General features: G+C 46.3%; 1 protein-coding gene across 1 annotated transcript; it reads right to left on the bottom strand.

The window, feature by feature from the left end:
* Positions 1-952: 952 nt before the first annotated feature.
* Positions 953-9365, bottom strand: LOC136518485 (glutathione S-transferase 4-like). Its single transcript, XM_066512143.1, has 3 exons — positions 9087-9365; positions 8934-8982; positions 953-1558 (listed from the first exon to the last, which is right to left on the bottom strand). The coding sequence occupies exons 1-3, from the start codon at positions 9231-9233 to the stop codon at positions 1092-1094; spliced, it is 663 nt and encodes a 220-aa protein (XP_066368240.1). The 5' UTR covers positions 9234-9365; the 3' UTR covers positions 953-1091.
* Between the last annotated feature and the right edge of the window lie 6847 nt (positions 9366-16212).

The following is a 16212-nucleotide window of genomic DNA, read 5'->3' on the forward strand; positions in this document are numbered from 1 at the left end:
AATTTAATTGATATTTGGAACATTAATACTATGATTGTGTGTTGCAAACTTTCTTTTTCTCTTAATAAAAACACGCATATTAGACACAGTCACCAAAATTTTTTTGCATGTGCATTCTTTTTCCATTTATTTTCTAGTGCTCGTGCACATGCTAAAATCTTGAGACATTTACAAGTTCATGCTAAGTATATCTATAATTGATCAAAATTACTTATGTTGTTTGTGGTATCGATCTCTTTGTTCATTTTTTTCATGCAAACTTAATCCCCTTTCTAAAACAAAAATATATGAATGTTGATAAAATAAATAATTCTAATTCCAATTATAGATGATGTTGATGCAAATATGATCCCTATTTAAAAATTAAACTAATAGACTATTAAAATCAAGGTATGACCACTAAATAACGGTACAATCTTGTTCACCTACTAAATTTACCTTTGTACCTTCAAAGATTTGATCTCATTTCTTCCATAATTGCCTCAATCACCATGCAAGAGAGAAAAAAAATAAAAACCCTAATTAAGCAACAAATCTACCACTAAAACTTCAAAAAAGAAGTTTGGAATAACATTTAATTATCTTCTAGCAAATCCTCAAATCAAAATCCGAACATTCATCCCTTAGATTTGCAATTTTTGGAGGTAGCCTAAGGCCATCTCCCTTTCTCCTCCGGTCACAGTAACTATCTCGAGGTCCATGAAAGAATGGGGGTTATTACATATGCCAACATTATTAGTAGAGGTGGCTCCACAAATTTCCTTTCACAGGTTGAAAATGCTCCCGATTTTCAGGTGGCCGCCCAGATTTGTAGAGGCGGCTGCCTGGGGGGGGGAGGGGGAGGGGGGTTGACAGCTATACGGATCATTTATGTGGTAGTGCGAGTCATTAAAGACATCTGCCCACCTAAAACTAATTTGGTTATTATTTTTCTCTAATGCAATAGTTACAGTTAATTTCCAAATCTCTATTATTCATATGAAAATATAGCAATCAGAACTTAAAGCAAGTAACACTTAATTATTACAATGATAGAAGTACCAGACACGGTTTAATTTATAGTGTGAAATGATCTGCTACAACACTATTCTTCACTTCTCAGTTGTCACCCCGGAGCCAATGGTCAAGAACCCTGCCACCTTCTTGGCTGCCGGCCGCGCGGCGAGCTCCTCCCACCAGGCCTTGACGTGCGGGTGCGCCTCCACCAGCGCGGCGTACTCGGTGGCCATGAAGTAGTTCATCACCGTGAAGTGGCTGAGGTCGGCGAGGCTGAGGAAATCGCCGGCGAGGTACCTGCACTTGCTCAGCCGCGTCTCGTACACCTCGAGCACCTTCTTAAGTTTCTCGACGTTCTCGTCGATGATGGCCTGGTTGGGCATGCGGCCAAGCAAGGCGGGCGCGGCGATGCACTCGAGGGCGATGGCGCCCGCGGCTGGGTGGTGCTGGTGGGCCTCCACCTCCAGCCACATGTCCACCATCGCCGAGTCCTCCAGGCTGCCAGCGCCCAGGAGCTCGGGCTTGTACTTTCGGAGCACGTGCCTTCCAATTGCGCGCGATTCTGAATATAATAAACAAATATGTATACATATTGAGAAATTTTGTGGTGGTGGTGGACATTATTTTATTTCGAAACAAATGACGTTGAGGTGTTTTATGGATGCACCTGTTTCTCAACATAAAAGTATCATGTTTTAAAGAAAACCATATAAAGTGTTTCATGTCACTTAACTCCATATAAACGACCCAACTGTTTTACTTTAGCCCCATTCTTATTAGCTCTAATCCCACATAGGCCACCATGTTGTGTTGTTAATATTGGGCCATGTTTGGATTCTTCTAAAAATATTGACACCTTAGATCCAAACATCTCTAGCTTATAGTTTAGCTTTTTTTTAGATAATGGATAAAACATCCGGCTTTATCTACCCGAGGGTAGAATCAGGCCAATTAATACAAACACCAGATCCAAGACCCTTGCCCAACTCAAAAACTTAGAGGGCCACAAAACATCCAAAAGGATAACAAAGTTGACACCGAAGAGATCCTGACAAACGCTAACCAATAAATCTGTTCGATAACCATCCATTGGAACTAAAGAAGTGAAGCGCGGACGTCTCTAAACGTTGCCCTGCAAGAAGAAGCTGAAGACGAAGCTCCTCACGCCGCTGCAGCTTTGCCCATTGCCGCAGCCAGTAAGTTCCCCAGAATAGAACCTTTAAATGAAGTGGTATCTAAGTTCCGCCGTGCTTTCATCGCCGTTGCTTTCTCCAAAGAGTCTTGGTCTGAAATAGACGCAGTCCTCTTGCTAGATCTTGTCGGTGACACTGTCCCCTCACACAACCCCTTTTTCTTGTTGATAATTCCTGCTTCTTTTTTTGTCTTGCAGAACACTTGCTTTCCATTGTGCTGTGCCATCTGTATTAAAGCCAGTTTGTGATAATACGACCACAGGCTTAGCTGAGCCTCTTGGTCACTACCTCAGCCTGTTTAACTTCAACATTTTCTAAATGTTCAGTGGGAGCCCCAGTGCCGTGTGGCTCACTAGGTGCTACTGAATCATTTTTATTTTTCTTTTCTTCCTGTTCCTCCTGATTACCTCCTAATTTATTCCCATCATGATCCATATCCTCTGGGTCTTCCTCTTCTAGGTCTTTGTCCTCGTCAATGGTAGAGTCCATGTCAATGACATAAGGCTCACCATCGACCAAATCTCTCTCAACCTTGAACTGTAGCTCGTAAACAAAGTCCCCAATAACAACATCCACAAGGTTGGGGATAATATCAGGGTCCAACACTGCTACCTTCAATCTACATCTACCATGTTTTTTTGTGAATTTTGTATCCACTGCTTTAGGAACACCCAGAATAGTACCAATTGTCCAGATAATAGGAAATTCTCTGAGCTCCAAAGGAATACCCCGGAATTGGACCCAAACTTTCTCAATCTCATATTTATAAACATCATTATCAGCACCCTTTTCAAACCTGATTTTTGCAGTCACTAATTTAGTATCCATCGGCCCCAATTCACCATGTGATTTAGCACTTTAGAAGAAGAGAAATTAGTAGTAAAAGCATCAGTGCCCTTTAGATTAATGACCCAACTGTGTCCTGGTAGTAGCTTGTCAAGTTCCACTGCCAACTGATCAGCAGTAAGGGAACCCTCCAACACACGTACCACAGCGGAAGTATCAACAGAAGTTACTTTAGGAGTATCAATCACAGGTATGAAATAGAAGCCCAGACCTTCTACAGCATAGCCACAAGGAATAGCAGTAGATTGCAAATTTTTCAAATTAGGACATCTTTTTTCACATGATCACCAAGACAAATCTCGCAACTAAGAACTGTAGTACAAGTAGCAATTGTATGTCCTTTTGTGTGGCATCGGTAACAATATGGTTTTCCTTTGTTTTTTTATTAGCACCTCTCAGAGAAGACTCAGAAACATCTAAAGTAGGGTTTTGGGGAGCAGTGTTCACCTTCCTTGTTTCAATAGCAAAAACTTGCCCTCCCTGGCTCTTCTGTTCCGTAGGCACAATTGTCTGTTGAGGAAGCTGCTGCTGGTTCTCCTCTATCTGATGTTGGACAGGCGATTGAATAGCATTTGGAGCCTGCCCAACCTGATGGTTCGCCTGTTGCCCACTGGTCAGTTGATGGTGCGTACCTGCCGGGTGGTGCTGAGCACCAGCTGGCTGCGGCACCATCTGTTGCTGAGCACCGGTAGGCTGGTACGCGGCACCCGCAGCAAGGCCTCCAGCAGGCGGTTGGAGCACTGCATTGCCCGCGTCGAAGCCGCCTGTGGCCGACTGGAAAACAACGCCGCCTTCTCCCGGTTGTCCTCCGACCTGTGCGCCGGCGACCGGTAGAACCGGTTGGCCACCAACGACATGACCACCAGGCCCAAAACCGCCCTGCTAGAACGGGGCGTGACCATGGCCACCGGCGTTGGGATGGCCACCGTGAAAACCCGGCGCCACATGGTGATGGCCATGATTTCCCCAGCCACGACCACCTCTATGATTGCGACCTCCACCGCGATTCCACCCATCACGGCCATGGTTGTGATGTCCACCATGATAGCGACCATGGTAGCCAAAACCACCATGTCCGCGATCATCAAATCCACCATGTTCATGACCACGTCCCCGGCGACCTCGGCCACTTGACTGGAAACCCCCTCTACCACGATGGCCACCACCTCTGCCTCCAAACCCCGGATCAAATCCTGGGTTGAAGCCCGGGTGGAAAGCCGCCGGGGCCTCTCCACCACTGAAGGGTCAAGATGGCGGACTAGAGGGGGGGTGAATAGTCTTTTCTAAACTTAATCGCGTCGGCTAACCGATACAAATGCGGAATTAAAACTATCGGTCTAGCCAAGACTATACCCCACTATATATGTTCACTAGCACCTTGCAAATATAACAATTATGCAACAAAGGTGCCGGGCTAGTTAGAGCTCTCCTAAACAATTCTAGGAGCAAGGTTACACAAACCTATGCCACTAGTATTTTAAGCAACAAGAGAGCTCCTACACATGCTAGTAAGCAAAAGCACAAAGCTAACAAAGCTCACTAGCAATGCTCAATAACAAGGCAACCAATGCCTAATTAGAGAGCGCAAATACTTAGCTAGACAAACTAAGCAATGTGACTAACAAGGTTGCTAAAACCAAATTAGCCACGCAAGGGAGCTACTTCTATGCTACACAAGCAAGAAGGTAATTAGCAAGCTACACAAGCTATCTAATTACAAGAGCAACTACACAAGCTTAATATGTATAAAAGTAATTGCAAGCTTGTGTAATGGGGATGCAAACCAACAGGAAGAACAAGGTTGACACGATGATTTTTCTCCCGAGGTTCACGTGTTTGCCAACACGCTAGTCCCCGTTGTGTCGACCGCTCACTTGGTGGTTCGGCGGCTAATTAGCATCACCCGCTAAGCCCGCACGTCGGGCGCCGCAAGAACCTACCCCTTGAGTGAGGGTAGCTCAATAACACGTTTTACTAGAGTTGCTCTTCGCGGCTCCCGCGGGGCGAGCACAATGCCCCTCACAAGCACTTCTCCGGAGCGCCGCACAAGCTTCTTGCGCGCTTCGATGGAGACCACCACCAAGTCGTCTAGGAGGTGGCAACCTCCAAGAGTAACAAGCACCACCGGCTTGCAACTTGATCACCTAGTGTCACTCGATGCAACCTCACGATGCAATCGCACTAGAATCGCTCACTCACACAATCGAATGATCACTATCAAGTATGTGTGAGATGGAGGGCTCCCAAGCACTCTCAAGCATGGACACAAAGTCCCCCAAGGTGCTCCACTCCAGCCATGGCCGAAGGCCACTTCTATTTATAGCCCCAAGGGCTAAACTAGCCGTTACCCCTTCACTGGGCAAAAATCGGGCCGACCGGACGCTCCGGTCGTGTTGACCGGACGCTGGACCTCAGCGTCCGGTCGCCCGCAGACGGCCACGTGTCCTGATTCCAACGGTCACTTGACCTGACCGGACGCTGGACCTCAGCGTCCAGTCGTTTCCAGTAAGCTCCCCGAGGCGTATTTCTTCGACCGGACGCGTCCGGTCCACCTTGACCGGACACAGACCAGCGTCTAGTGCAATACCCTCGGTACTGTGCCGACCGACCAGCTCGACCGGACGTATGCTGCCAGCGTCCGGTGCTTTCAGACCCAGCGTCCGGTCAGTTGACCGACGCCAGCGTCTTCGCGACCAACTCGTTTTCACTTCTAACTTCTTCACCCTTGCTCCAATGTGCCAACCACAAGAACTTGCATCCGGCGCAATAGAAAATAGGCATTCCATTTCCCCGAAAGCGCCGAGAGGGACCCCAAACCCATCTCAACCCTGCAAACATCACCTCCTTTGTAAATGTGCCAACACCACCAAGTGTACACCACCATGTGTATGTGTGTTAGCTTTTCACAATCATTTCCCAAAGGATGTTAGCCACTCAACTTGCCACGCCACTCGATCCTAGCGACGATGCAAAGTTAGATCACTCAAGTAGCACTAGATGACCGATATGCAAACAAGTTTGCCCCTCTTGATAGTACGGCCATCTATCCTAAACCCGGTCATAAACTTCTCTACACATCTATGACCGGTGAAATGAAATGCCCTAGGTTATACCTTTGCCTTGCGCATTCCATTCCATCTCCTCCAACGTCGATGCAACACATGCACCAACACGATCAACAATGATATGATCCACTTCATATCATCACATGATCATATTGGTTCATCGATCTTGACTTTACTTGCTCTTCACCGTTGCCATCGTCCATCGGCGCCAAGTCTTGCTCAAGCTTCACCGCCACACGGTCCATCACTCCAAAGCCTTCGACTTGCCCTTCACGCTTGCAACCGATCCATCAAGCCAAGTCTTGTCTTGATCTTCTCCACCTTGATCACATGACTCAATGTCATGTCTCATGTGCATTTAAGCTCCTTCATCATCACATGTGTGAGCTTTGCAACATCTCCAAGCCATTTTCACCTCCATGGCATATGTTGCTCACACACATGTACCTGTGGACTAATTACCTGTGTATCTCACATAAACACAATTAGTCCACCTAAGTTGTCACTTAATTACCAAAACCAAACAAGGACCTTTCAACCACGCGCACCATGGTTGCCGTAGCCTCCCTGATTCGCCATAACCTTCCCCCTACGCACCACCTCGGCAAAGGTTCTTTTCGCCCACGGCAGTACGACCTTTTGCCTGTGGCAGCTGTGGGTTCTAGGTTTTGTTCCAGTCCTTGCAAAAAGGAAACACAGCCCACGGGTGGGCCTAAAATTTTTTCCAGACCCAATTTGTACCTTCTCTAGAATCCCCGGTAAGCCTTGTTCCATATTCACTCCCTCCCGAGACCGATCCAGTTCCGTCTTACGCGGTGATGCCATCGCGGCAGGAGATGGACCGGTAGACAGAGGCGGAAAATCAAGATCACGGCACTGGGGTTCCTCCAATTCGATTTTTTTTAAACTCGATCCTTCTTCCCCGAGACCATGAAGCCCACCGGCGAACTCACCGATGACCTCACCGTCTAGGGTTTACGCCGCTGGTACGTCGCCTTGGCAACACAGTCCCCTAGAGTTCTCGGACGAGAAATCCTAGGAGCGGGTAGAGGGCCTTGCCATGGTTTCCCGACACCCTTACGTTGCACAAGATCGGACATCAGTTTGAGAGGAGCACGGCGATCTGCCGAGGTTTTACCTGATCCAAGCGCTTCTTCTGCCCTGAAGAGGTCTTCCACGGTGTAGCCCGCGGCGATTGCCTCCTCAACGAGCTCCGGCGTTGAGATTTCGATGTTGCCGTCGTCCGCCGAGAACCCCACTGCGACTACCGGTACTGAAGTCGGCGATGAACAGTCGATCTCCGCATCGATTGATTCATCAGAATCTGAATCAACGCCGGACGACCAGAACTTGGAGATGAAATCGGCGCCATGGACTGGCTTTGGTTTCTGGCTCAACACCGCTGCCAACTTGACGATCCGCGACAAGGCATCACGTCCTTCTGATCGGCGATGCGCCACATCCTCGACGATCTCCTTCTCGCTGGCGACGTAGTCGTTGACCTCCTTACTCCGAGGGAGCAAGTTCTTCGTGATCGCCGGCGCCAGGGTAAGGCGCCTTCTCCGTGACAACACATGTCCCCGCGTCGCCGGAAAAGGACCGCGCTGGCCCCCACCATCCTTCACCGACGAGCTTGCGCCACCGACGACCACCGACCTCTCCTTAGCCCCGCAAGGAGACCCTCGCCCACTCTCCAGAAACTCGCTCCGATCACCGGCGGCGACCACCGCGTCTTCTAGATCGCCACCGGATTCTCCCTCAACGATATGCATCTAAGTGTATCTAAAAAAGCCAAAACATCTTATAATTTGGGACGGATTTAGTACGATGCTAGCTCGGATTCATAGTACTGTTCTTCCATTCCTTATTGTTTAGCAGCCAGCTTATAGTTTAGCTAATTGTTATAGTTGAATACCCAACTAGTAACTATTTCACTAGTTGAACCCAACTAGCTAATAGTAGCTAATATTAGCTATGAATTATTAGCAACCTAACTCTTAGCAGCTAATAGATCCGAACAGAGCCTAAGCTAATGAGATTTAGACCATGGATTGTTAAAGATACCACCTTTCCATGATGCCTCACTTATACTCATTTTTTATATAGCTCTCTTTTGCTTATCCCTCTTTTGCCCCCGGCCGGTAAATCTTGGTTAAGGTCATTATAGTTGCTTTGGCAATATCCTCATGTCAAGATTTGTATTTCTCTCTATAGTCGACGAGGTAGAGGAAAAAAAAAGAAAGTAAACGAGGCCAGGCTCGTTTACATTTTTAGTAACGCTAGCAAGCAATGAAGCAGGTTTAGGTGGCCACATGCATGAGAGTTGTGGAGCTAAATTTTTATTTGTACCATATTACGCTTGGTCAAGTGGAGATTTGTTAATTAAGCTTGACTAGCAATTTTTGTTTTGTAACTAAAGAACCGGCATGAGAAGATATGCATAGTTAGTTTATATATTCAATAATTAAACAAGAGAAGCAGGTGGAGTAAACGCAAAATTGTCGATCATCACCCTTTGTCCTAGGCATGCGTTGTCGGTCGCTAGTAGGATAATTCGTCTTTTACCAATGACCACTCAGTTGATATAAAAGTATTCTTATTTTTAAAAACATTCACTATAATTTTGTATGATCTAAATGCATAATCATTGTCCTAGCGGAACAAAATACGTACTCCTTACAAAAATGAACACACACACAGAGATAGAGAGAGAGAGAGTACTTGATATATATATAGTGGAGTTGAGTGACAACGAGAATTCATTGATGATGAGATAGTAGTAAGCGAGAAGAAGGCCCAAAAAATGGAGTGAATTAGATGTTGGAGTACGTACCAAAGACGGTGAGGTCTCCGTCCTCGAGCACCGGCACCTGCCCGAACGGCTGCAACCAAACCAAGCACGGACAGAAGACAGCAGCGATGGCGTCAGTAATCAAGATCAAAGGGAAGGTCGTAAAGTTGTAGTTGTAGCAGCAGTAGTACGTACGTTCCTGGCGATGTGGTCGGGGCGGCAGTGGTCGCCGGCCTCCTTGTTCATGGGGACGAGCTCGTAGTCGACGCCGGCCTCCTCCAGGCACAGCAGCGCCCGCGACACGAACGGCGACCTCGACCACCCGTACAGCTTCACCGCCATCGCCGCCGCCCTCTGCTAGCTGTGCCTGCGCGGTTTCCGGTACGTGTGCTTGCTCTTGCGGCGGCCGGTCGCTGGCTATGCTACCCGACTAGGGCGCAGCAGGTAGAAATAGATGAAACAAGATCGAGCGGAGCGGCAGAGTGCGATGACTAATCGGACTGGTAATCTAGCTGGTTCAGCGTTTGGTCAACGACGGCGCCTTCAAGTGTACGTGACGTCGTCGTCGCTTGCCGCAGGCAGAAATGCGTGACGCCATTGCTTGCGTGTGATCCGCTCACCGCTGTTGACCCGGGCCGCCCGCGCCCGGTGGTCTTCCCACCGCGGATGCATGGGCGCTCTGGCCTTGCACGTTGCATTGCATAACTCCTGCACACGTCATCCCCCGACCTTCTTCCCAACCAATAATAACCAGTAGGTCGACCATATATAGTGTGTCGATGACAAGTCAACAAAGTCATTTAATTTCAATTTTTTTTAGTCTTTGCAAAGGAAACAAGTACTAGAGGATATGACAAGGAGGAGCACAGGTACCTCATCGGCATATCTACCGCTGCATCTAGGCCATCTTTTTTTTTAGGGAACCATCTAAGCCATCTTTAGTGGACCGACCACACAATAGAGAAGAGCTTTGTTAGATGGGAAAGAAAAAATCCTAATCGAATTCCATGAAGAGGAAGCATTAGGGTGTTAATCCTGTTAGGATCGTTGATTACCTCTGTGTAACCGTAGATCGGAGTAGACCTCTTTAGGGTTCATCTATTTCGCCCTGGTTGCGCTGCAACCTCGCGGACGCCGGTGTCGAGGCAGCTCCGGCTCGGTGGCGAGGTCCCGTGGTGATCCCGTGGCCTACAGAGGCGAGGCAGAGGTCACGGCGGTGCGGTGGGGCATCCCGTCGCTGGCAGCACAACATTTAGATCGGACTAGGTTTCTGTGAGTGGGATTGCGGCGGCTCCGTTGAACCTCGTAGCCCGAGCCATGATCCCCACCTCTCTTTTATATGTGCTGTGCAACAGGGGCCCACCAACCATACTAGGGTTGGGCTCCCCCGATCAGGGAGCAGAGACAAGGGCCCAATAGACCGTTGGGCCTATTGGTGGAGATCAACTAACATTCTCCCCCTTGATCTTACTACCATCTTTCAATTTTATTTACTTTTGTTCATTCCATTACAGATTAGCGCATAGAGCATGTCTCATCGTCATGGTCCATTGTCGATAGACTTAACAGCTACAACACACTACTCTGTTTTGAAATAGATACTTATCTTTGGGCCTTCTTTTGTCCAGGAATTTTAGGCTTTTCCTTAAACCCATGCTAGCTACATGTTCTCTGAACACCATGTTCTCTGAACACGTTGGGTGGTAAGCCTTTTGTAAGTAGATCCGCGAGCATCTTTTCTGTACTTATATGCTCAAGACTTATGACTTGATCCCGGACTTTATCTTTCACAACATAATACTCTATGTCAATGTGTTTGGCAGCACCACTTGACTTATGTTGTGAGTATACTGTACTGCCTGATTATTATCGCAGTATAACTTAAGTGGTCTATATATGTCGTCAACCACCTTCAAACCGGGTATGAACTTCTTTAGCCAGTTCACCTGCCCGTTGCCTCATAACATGTTACAAACTGTCATACATTGTGGATGATGTAATGACGGTTTGCTTTGAGCTTTTCCATGAAATAGCTCCCCTTACGAGAGTGAATACATACCCAGACGTGGATTTTCTATCATCTCCCGTATAATAAGAATCTGAATATCCCACTATATGGAGTGAATCAGATCTTCTATACGTTATCATGAGGCCTTTCGTTCCTTGCAAATAATGCAAGACTTTCTTTACCAATTTCCATTGTTCTGTTCCAGAATTACTCTGGAATCTGCCAAGTAACCCGGTAACAAATGCCAAGTCAGGGCACGTACATACTTGAGCATGTTGTAAGCTTTCGACAGCTAAAGCATATGGAACCACTTTCATTTGATTGATCTCATATTGGTTCCTGGGGCATTGAAAATCCCCATATCCGTCGCCCTTGACTATACGAGCAGGTGAGGGACTACATTTGTGCATACTGAATTTCTTTAAGATTCTTTCTATGTATGCCTTTTGTGACAGTCCTAATACCCCTTTTCTTCTATCTCGGTGAATCTCGATCCCTAGAACGAATGAGGCTTCACCAAGATCTTTTATATCAAATTTTGAGGACAAAAACTTCTTTATCTCCAGTTGTAGACTGACATCACTACTAGCAAGTAAGATATCATCCACATACAGGACAAGGAAGATAAACTTCCCATTCTTAAACTTTGTATAGACACAATTGTCCTCTACATTCTCTTTAAAAACCCAAAATTCTTTATTTGCTGATCAAACTTCAAGTACCACTGTCTTGAAGCTTGTTTTAATCCATAAATGGATTTCTTTAGACGACATTCCATTCGTTCTTTTCCTTCCATGACAAAACCTTTCGGTTGTGCCATGTAAACATTTTCCTCCAAGTCCCCGTTGAGGAATGCCGTCTTTACATCCATCTGATGTAATTCTAAATCGTAATGTGCCACTAATGCCATTATGATTCTGAAGGAAACTTTACATGAGACTGGAGAAAAGGTCTCATTGTGGTCAATCCCTTCTCTTTACATAAAGCCTTTTGCCACAAGTCACGCTTTATATGTCTCTATATTCCCTTGAGAGTCAAGTTTTGTTCTATAGACCCATTTACAGCCTACTGTTTTGGCTCCTTTAGGAATTATTTCCAAGTCCCAAACTTTATTGGCATTCATTGATTTCATTTCATCTTCTATGGCCTCAAGCCACTTTGATGAATGATCACTTCTCATGGCTTCTTCAAATGAGGTGGGATCATCCTCCATTTGAAATTCATCAGTGTTGTACACTTCATAATCAGTAGGAATAGCTGATTTTCTAACTCTTTGAGACCTTCTAAGGGCCTTCACATTTGGCACAACTTCTGTTTGAGGCTGTTGTTGCTCCCCCTCATGTGTGGCAATATGTTCTATAGGATCCTGAAGAACAGGTTTCTCATCGTCATTCATTGTTGCCACAGGTGGGATAACAACAGGTGCTGGCACCACAGTATCTAGCACTGTCGGTGCAGCTACAGCAGGTAGTGAGAAAAATGGCTCATGAATCATTGGAGTGGGCGCTTACACCCGCTTCACTTCAAGGTCAATTTCTCGAGCTACCATGCTCCCCCTCATCAATTCGTCCTCTAGGAAGACAGCGTGTCTCGTTTCCACAAACTTTGTATGTCTCTCTGGATAGTAGAAAACGAAAACCTTTTGACTTTTCTGGGTAGCCAAACAAATGGCAACTTACTATTTTGGGATCTAACTTCCCAATGTTTGGGTTAAATACTTTAGCCTCAGCAGGGCTCCCCCCACACACGCAAGTGGTTTAGTGAGGGTACTCTTTCTGTCCACAACTCATACGGTGTTTTGGGCACCGACTTTCTTGATACTCTATTGAGAATATGAATGGCGGTTTTAATGCCTCCATTCATAGGCTCAACTGTAAGGTGGAGTAACTTATGATACTACGCACCATATCCATTCATTGTACGATTGCATCTTTTAGCTACTCCATTCTGCTGAGGTTCGCCCGGTATAGAATACTGGGCTACTTTGCCATTCTCCTATAAGAACCCTGCATAAGGTCCAGGAACTTGGCCATATGGGGTATGCCGACCGTAGTACTCCCCTACGGTTAGACCTGACTATCTTTATCTTTAAATTGCGTTGGATTTCAACTTTTGCCTTAAATATCTACATTTATCCAATGCTTCTGTTCTTTCTTTGATTGGATAAATATAGACATAACGGGAGTAATCATCTGTGAATGTTATGAATGAATCATTACCATCCACACTCTTTACAGGAAACTGACCACATATGTCTGTGTGAATAATCTATAAAATTCTTACGCTTCGTTTGTCATCTTTCTTACTTTTCTTTATATACTTTCCTTTTATGCATTCTCTGCATTGTTTTAAATCTGAGAGCTCTAATGGAGGAAGAATATCATTCTTAACTTGTCTTTCTATTCTCTCCCTTGAAATATGGCCTAAACGTCAGTGCCATAATTTCGACGACGCATCGTGAGCTCTCTTATGCCACCATTTCTAGAGTGACTCTCTATCACCAGCTACTTTATCAGCTGGGTAGCATATGTCTTTGAAGAGCTAGTGAACTGACTCTTTATTCTATCGAGGTATTCGGTGACCGTGTCACACACTGGGATTTAGCCCACAATTGCAGGCTCAATCGTGTTCTTTATCATAGTCAAACATTTCTTGTTGGCAGTGACCCACTTCCTATGCTCAAAGTCATAGGACATCTTTTGGGATTCAAAATCCCTTTCTTTAGTTGCCTAATCGGCATCATTCTCTTTTGTCTTCCTCATCGGTGCCATAGAATCAGTGGGACACGGTGAGGTGACTACCCAATCCATCTTAGCCAAGATGAAAACCAGGTCAAACATTTTCTTAACATATAAATAACACCATTTGCATGCCTTGATTTCAACGTTGGTCAAAATCAAAACATACAACTATTCTTATACACTAATTCTACATCACCGTTGGGCAGAAATAGAATTAATGCATAAATCTTTAACTTTCACAACTTTCTTACACACTAATTCTACATCACCGTTGGACAGAAATAGAATTAATGCATAAATCTTTAAAATTAATACAACTGTTCTCATACACTAATTCTACATCATCGTTGAGCAGAAGTAAAATTAATGCATAAATCATTAAAATTATGATATTGCTATTAACAACGTTGGTCAGAAAATAACAACATCATAATCATGTCAAATCTCTTTTTTATCCAATTAAATACCACATTGGTTCAAAATAACTGGAGAATAAACAATTTCTTTAGCAGCGGAAAAACTTTCTTTTTCTCCAATTAAATATCACGTTGGTACAAATTAACTGGAGAATAAACCATTTCTTTAGCAGTGGAAAACGTATACTCAATTTCTTCAATTTTACCCATAGGGAAAAATTACTTTTTTTCTATTTTCTTTAAGCTATTAATCAATTTCTAGGAAATAAACATTTACTGGAAAAAGAAAAATGAAAAAATTACTCAAATTCATACTGTTTCTTTGGCCCAGCCAGTGAAACAGCCCGGCCCATCTCTCCGCGCGCGCACAGACCGCACCTAGGCCGCAACCTGGGCCTGGGCCGGCAAAGTCGCGCGGTCGCGCGGGCCCGCCTGGGCCAAGAGCCAGCCCAATCAACCGGCGCCGTTCATTTCAATCGGACGGCCGAGCGGCGAGATCGGGTGATCAAAACACCGACGCCGGCCTCCTCCCAAAAACCCTAATTCCATTCGGCACCTCCCATTCTCTCTCTTCGCTCTCTCTCCTTCCTCTCCTCAGCGCAACGACAGCAGCCACCGAGAGCGAGCGAAGGCGGTGGAGCGACCAAGGCACCGTCACCGGCCACCTCACCGGCGCGCGTGCTCCCCAACGGGTGAGCACGCTGCCGTCGAGCGGCCTGGCCACGACGCCCCCTTGGCCGAGCCCGGTGAGCAGCTGCCCCGGCTCGGCTTTTCTTCTCCCACACCGGCGAAGGGCCGGCTCGGCTCTTCTTCTCCCGCGCCGGTGAAGGGCCATCCCGACGCACGGCGAGGTAGGTCCATTCCTCTTTTCCCCCTTCTCCGATTTGGATTTCTCTTCTCTTATCCGAACCTGAGGTGGGGATTTGGGTTTAGATCTAGGGTTAGGGTTCAGAATCCGACCTTCCCCTTCTCTAATTTGCTTTTGGATCTTCTTTTCTTTTCGGAGTTCATCCGAATGGGTCTCTTCCCCTTCTTTATTCGAGTTAGGGTTAGGGTTCGGTTCAACCTGATTTGTTTTGATTCGAGATCGAGATGCTAGGGTTCACTGTTCTTCCTCGAGACTGATTCCTTCCCCTTCTTCCCCCTTCCCCTTCTTCTTTTGGGATCAACTCAATTTGGGATGGGGTTAAAATTAGGGTTAGGTCTTAGGGTTCGGCCAAATCCGAACCCACTCTTCTTCTTCTTTCTACTGTTTCTCTTCCCGTTGAAGGCTTTTACGGGTTTAGGGTTAGTAAACCCCTTCTCTGTTCAGATCCATAAGGAACTCTTTTCTTTTCTTGCCGCACCAGCACTTTTCCCCGCGCGATGGCGGTGGTGACCGGGGTTCCAGTGACGTCCTCCACCCCATGTCCCTTTTCCGTTTCTTTTACCCGATTAGGGTTAGGGTTACACACTGGCAACCTGGCTCCGGTACCAATGTTAGGATCGTTGATTACCTCTGTGTAACCATAGATCGGAGTAGACCTCTTTAGGGTTCATCTATTTCACCCTGGTTGCGCTGCAACCTCGCGGACATCGGTGTCGAGGCAGCTCCGGCTCAGTGGCGAGGTCCAGTGGTGATCCCGTGGCCTGCAGAGGCGAGGCAGAGGTCACGGCGGTGCGGTGGGGCATCCCGTCGCTGGCAGCACAGCCTTTAGATCGGACTAGGTTTCTGTGAGTGGGATTACGGCGGCTCCGTTGAACCTCGTAGCCCGAGCCATGATCCCCACCTCTCTTTTATATGTGCTGTGCGACAGGGGCCCACCAACCATATTAGGGTTGGGCTCCCCCGATCAGGGAGCAGGGTGGAGATCAACTAACAAATCTGACTCACCGTGTGGCCTTTGTTTAGATATAATCCGATTCGTATCAATCCACATGTGTTGGGGTGGATTGGAGTGGAACTTAACTAAATTTCACCTCAATCCACCCTAACACATATGGATGAGGGTGAATTTGACAACATCTAAACAAGGTCCCCTACATCTAATTCGCTAACGCAAAATGAACTCCAATTGCCGGTGATTATTAACAAGTTTTGCTTTAGAATAATAGAAACAATTAGGTTCCACCATAAGAAAAACCCAACATCAGATTCCATAATCACAAGTGTATAT

Source organism: Miscanthus floridulus, chromosome 17 (genome assembly GCF_019320115.1).
Source record: "Miscanthus floridulus cultivar M001 chromosome 17, ASM1932011v1, whole genome shotgun sequence".
In the NCBI taxonomy this organism is placed as follows: Eukaryota; Viridiplantae; Streptophyta; class Magnoliopsida; order Poales; family Poaceae; genus Miscanthus; species Miscanthus floridulus.

What these genes read in the sequence shown, in the direction of transcription:
- LOC136518485 (XM_066512143.1), bottom strand. Translation starts at nt 9,233, where the DNA reads ATGGCGGTGAAGCTGTACGGGTGGTCGAGGTCGCCGTTCGTGTCGCGG. An exon ending in CCGACCACATCGCCAGGAAC is followed by an intron (nt 8,983 to 9,086) that starts GTACGTACTACT and finishes GTTTGGTTGCAG; the next exon opens with CCGTTCGGGCAGGTGCCGGT. An exon ending in CGGAGACCTCACCGTCTTTG is followed by an intron (nt 1,559 to 8,933) that starts GTACGTACTCCA and finishes TATTATATTCAG; the next exon opens with AATCGCGCGCAATTGGAAGG.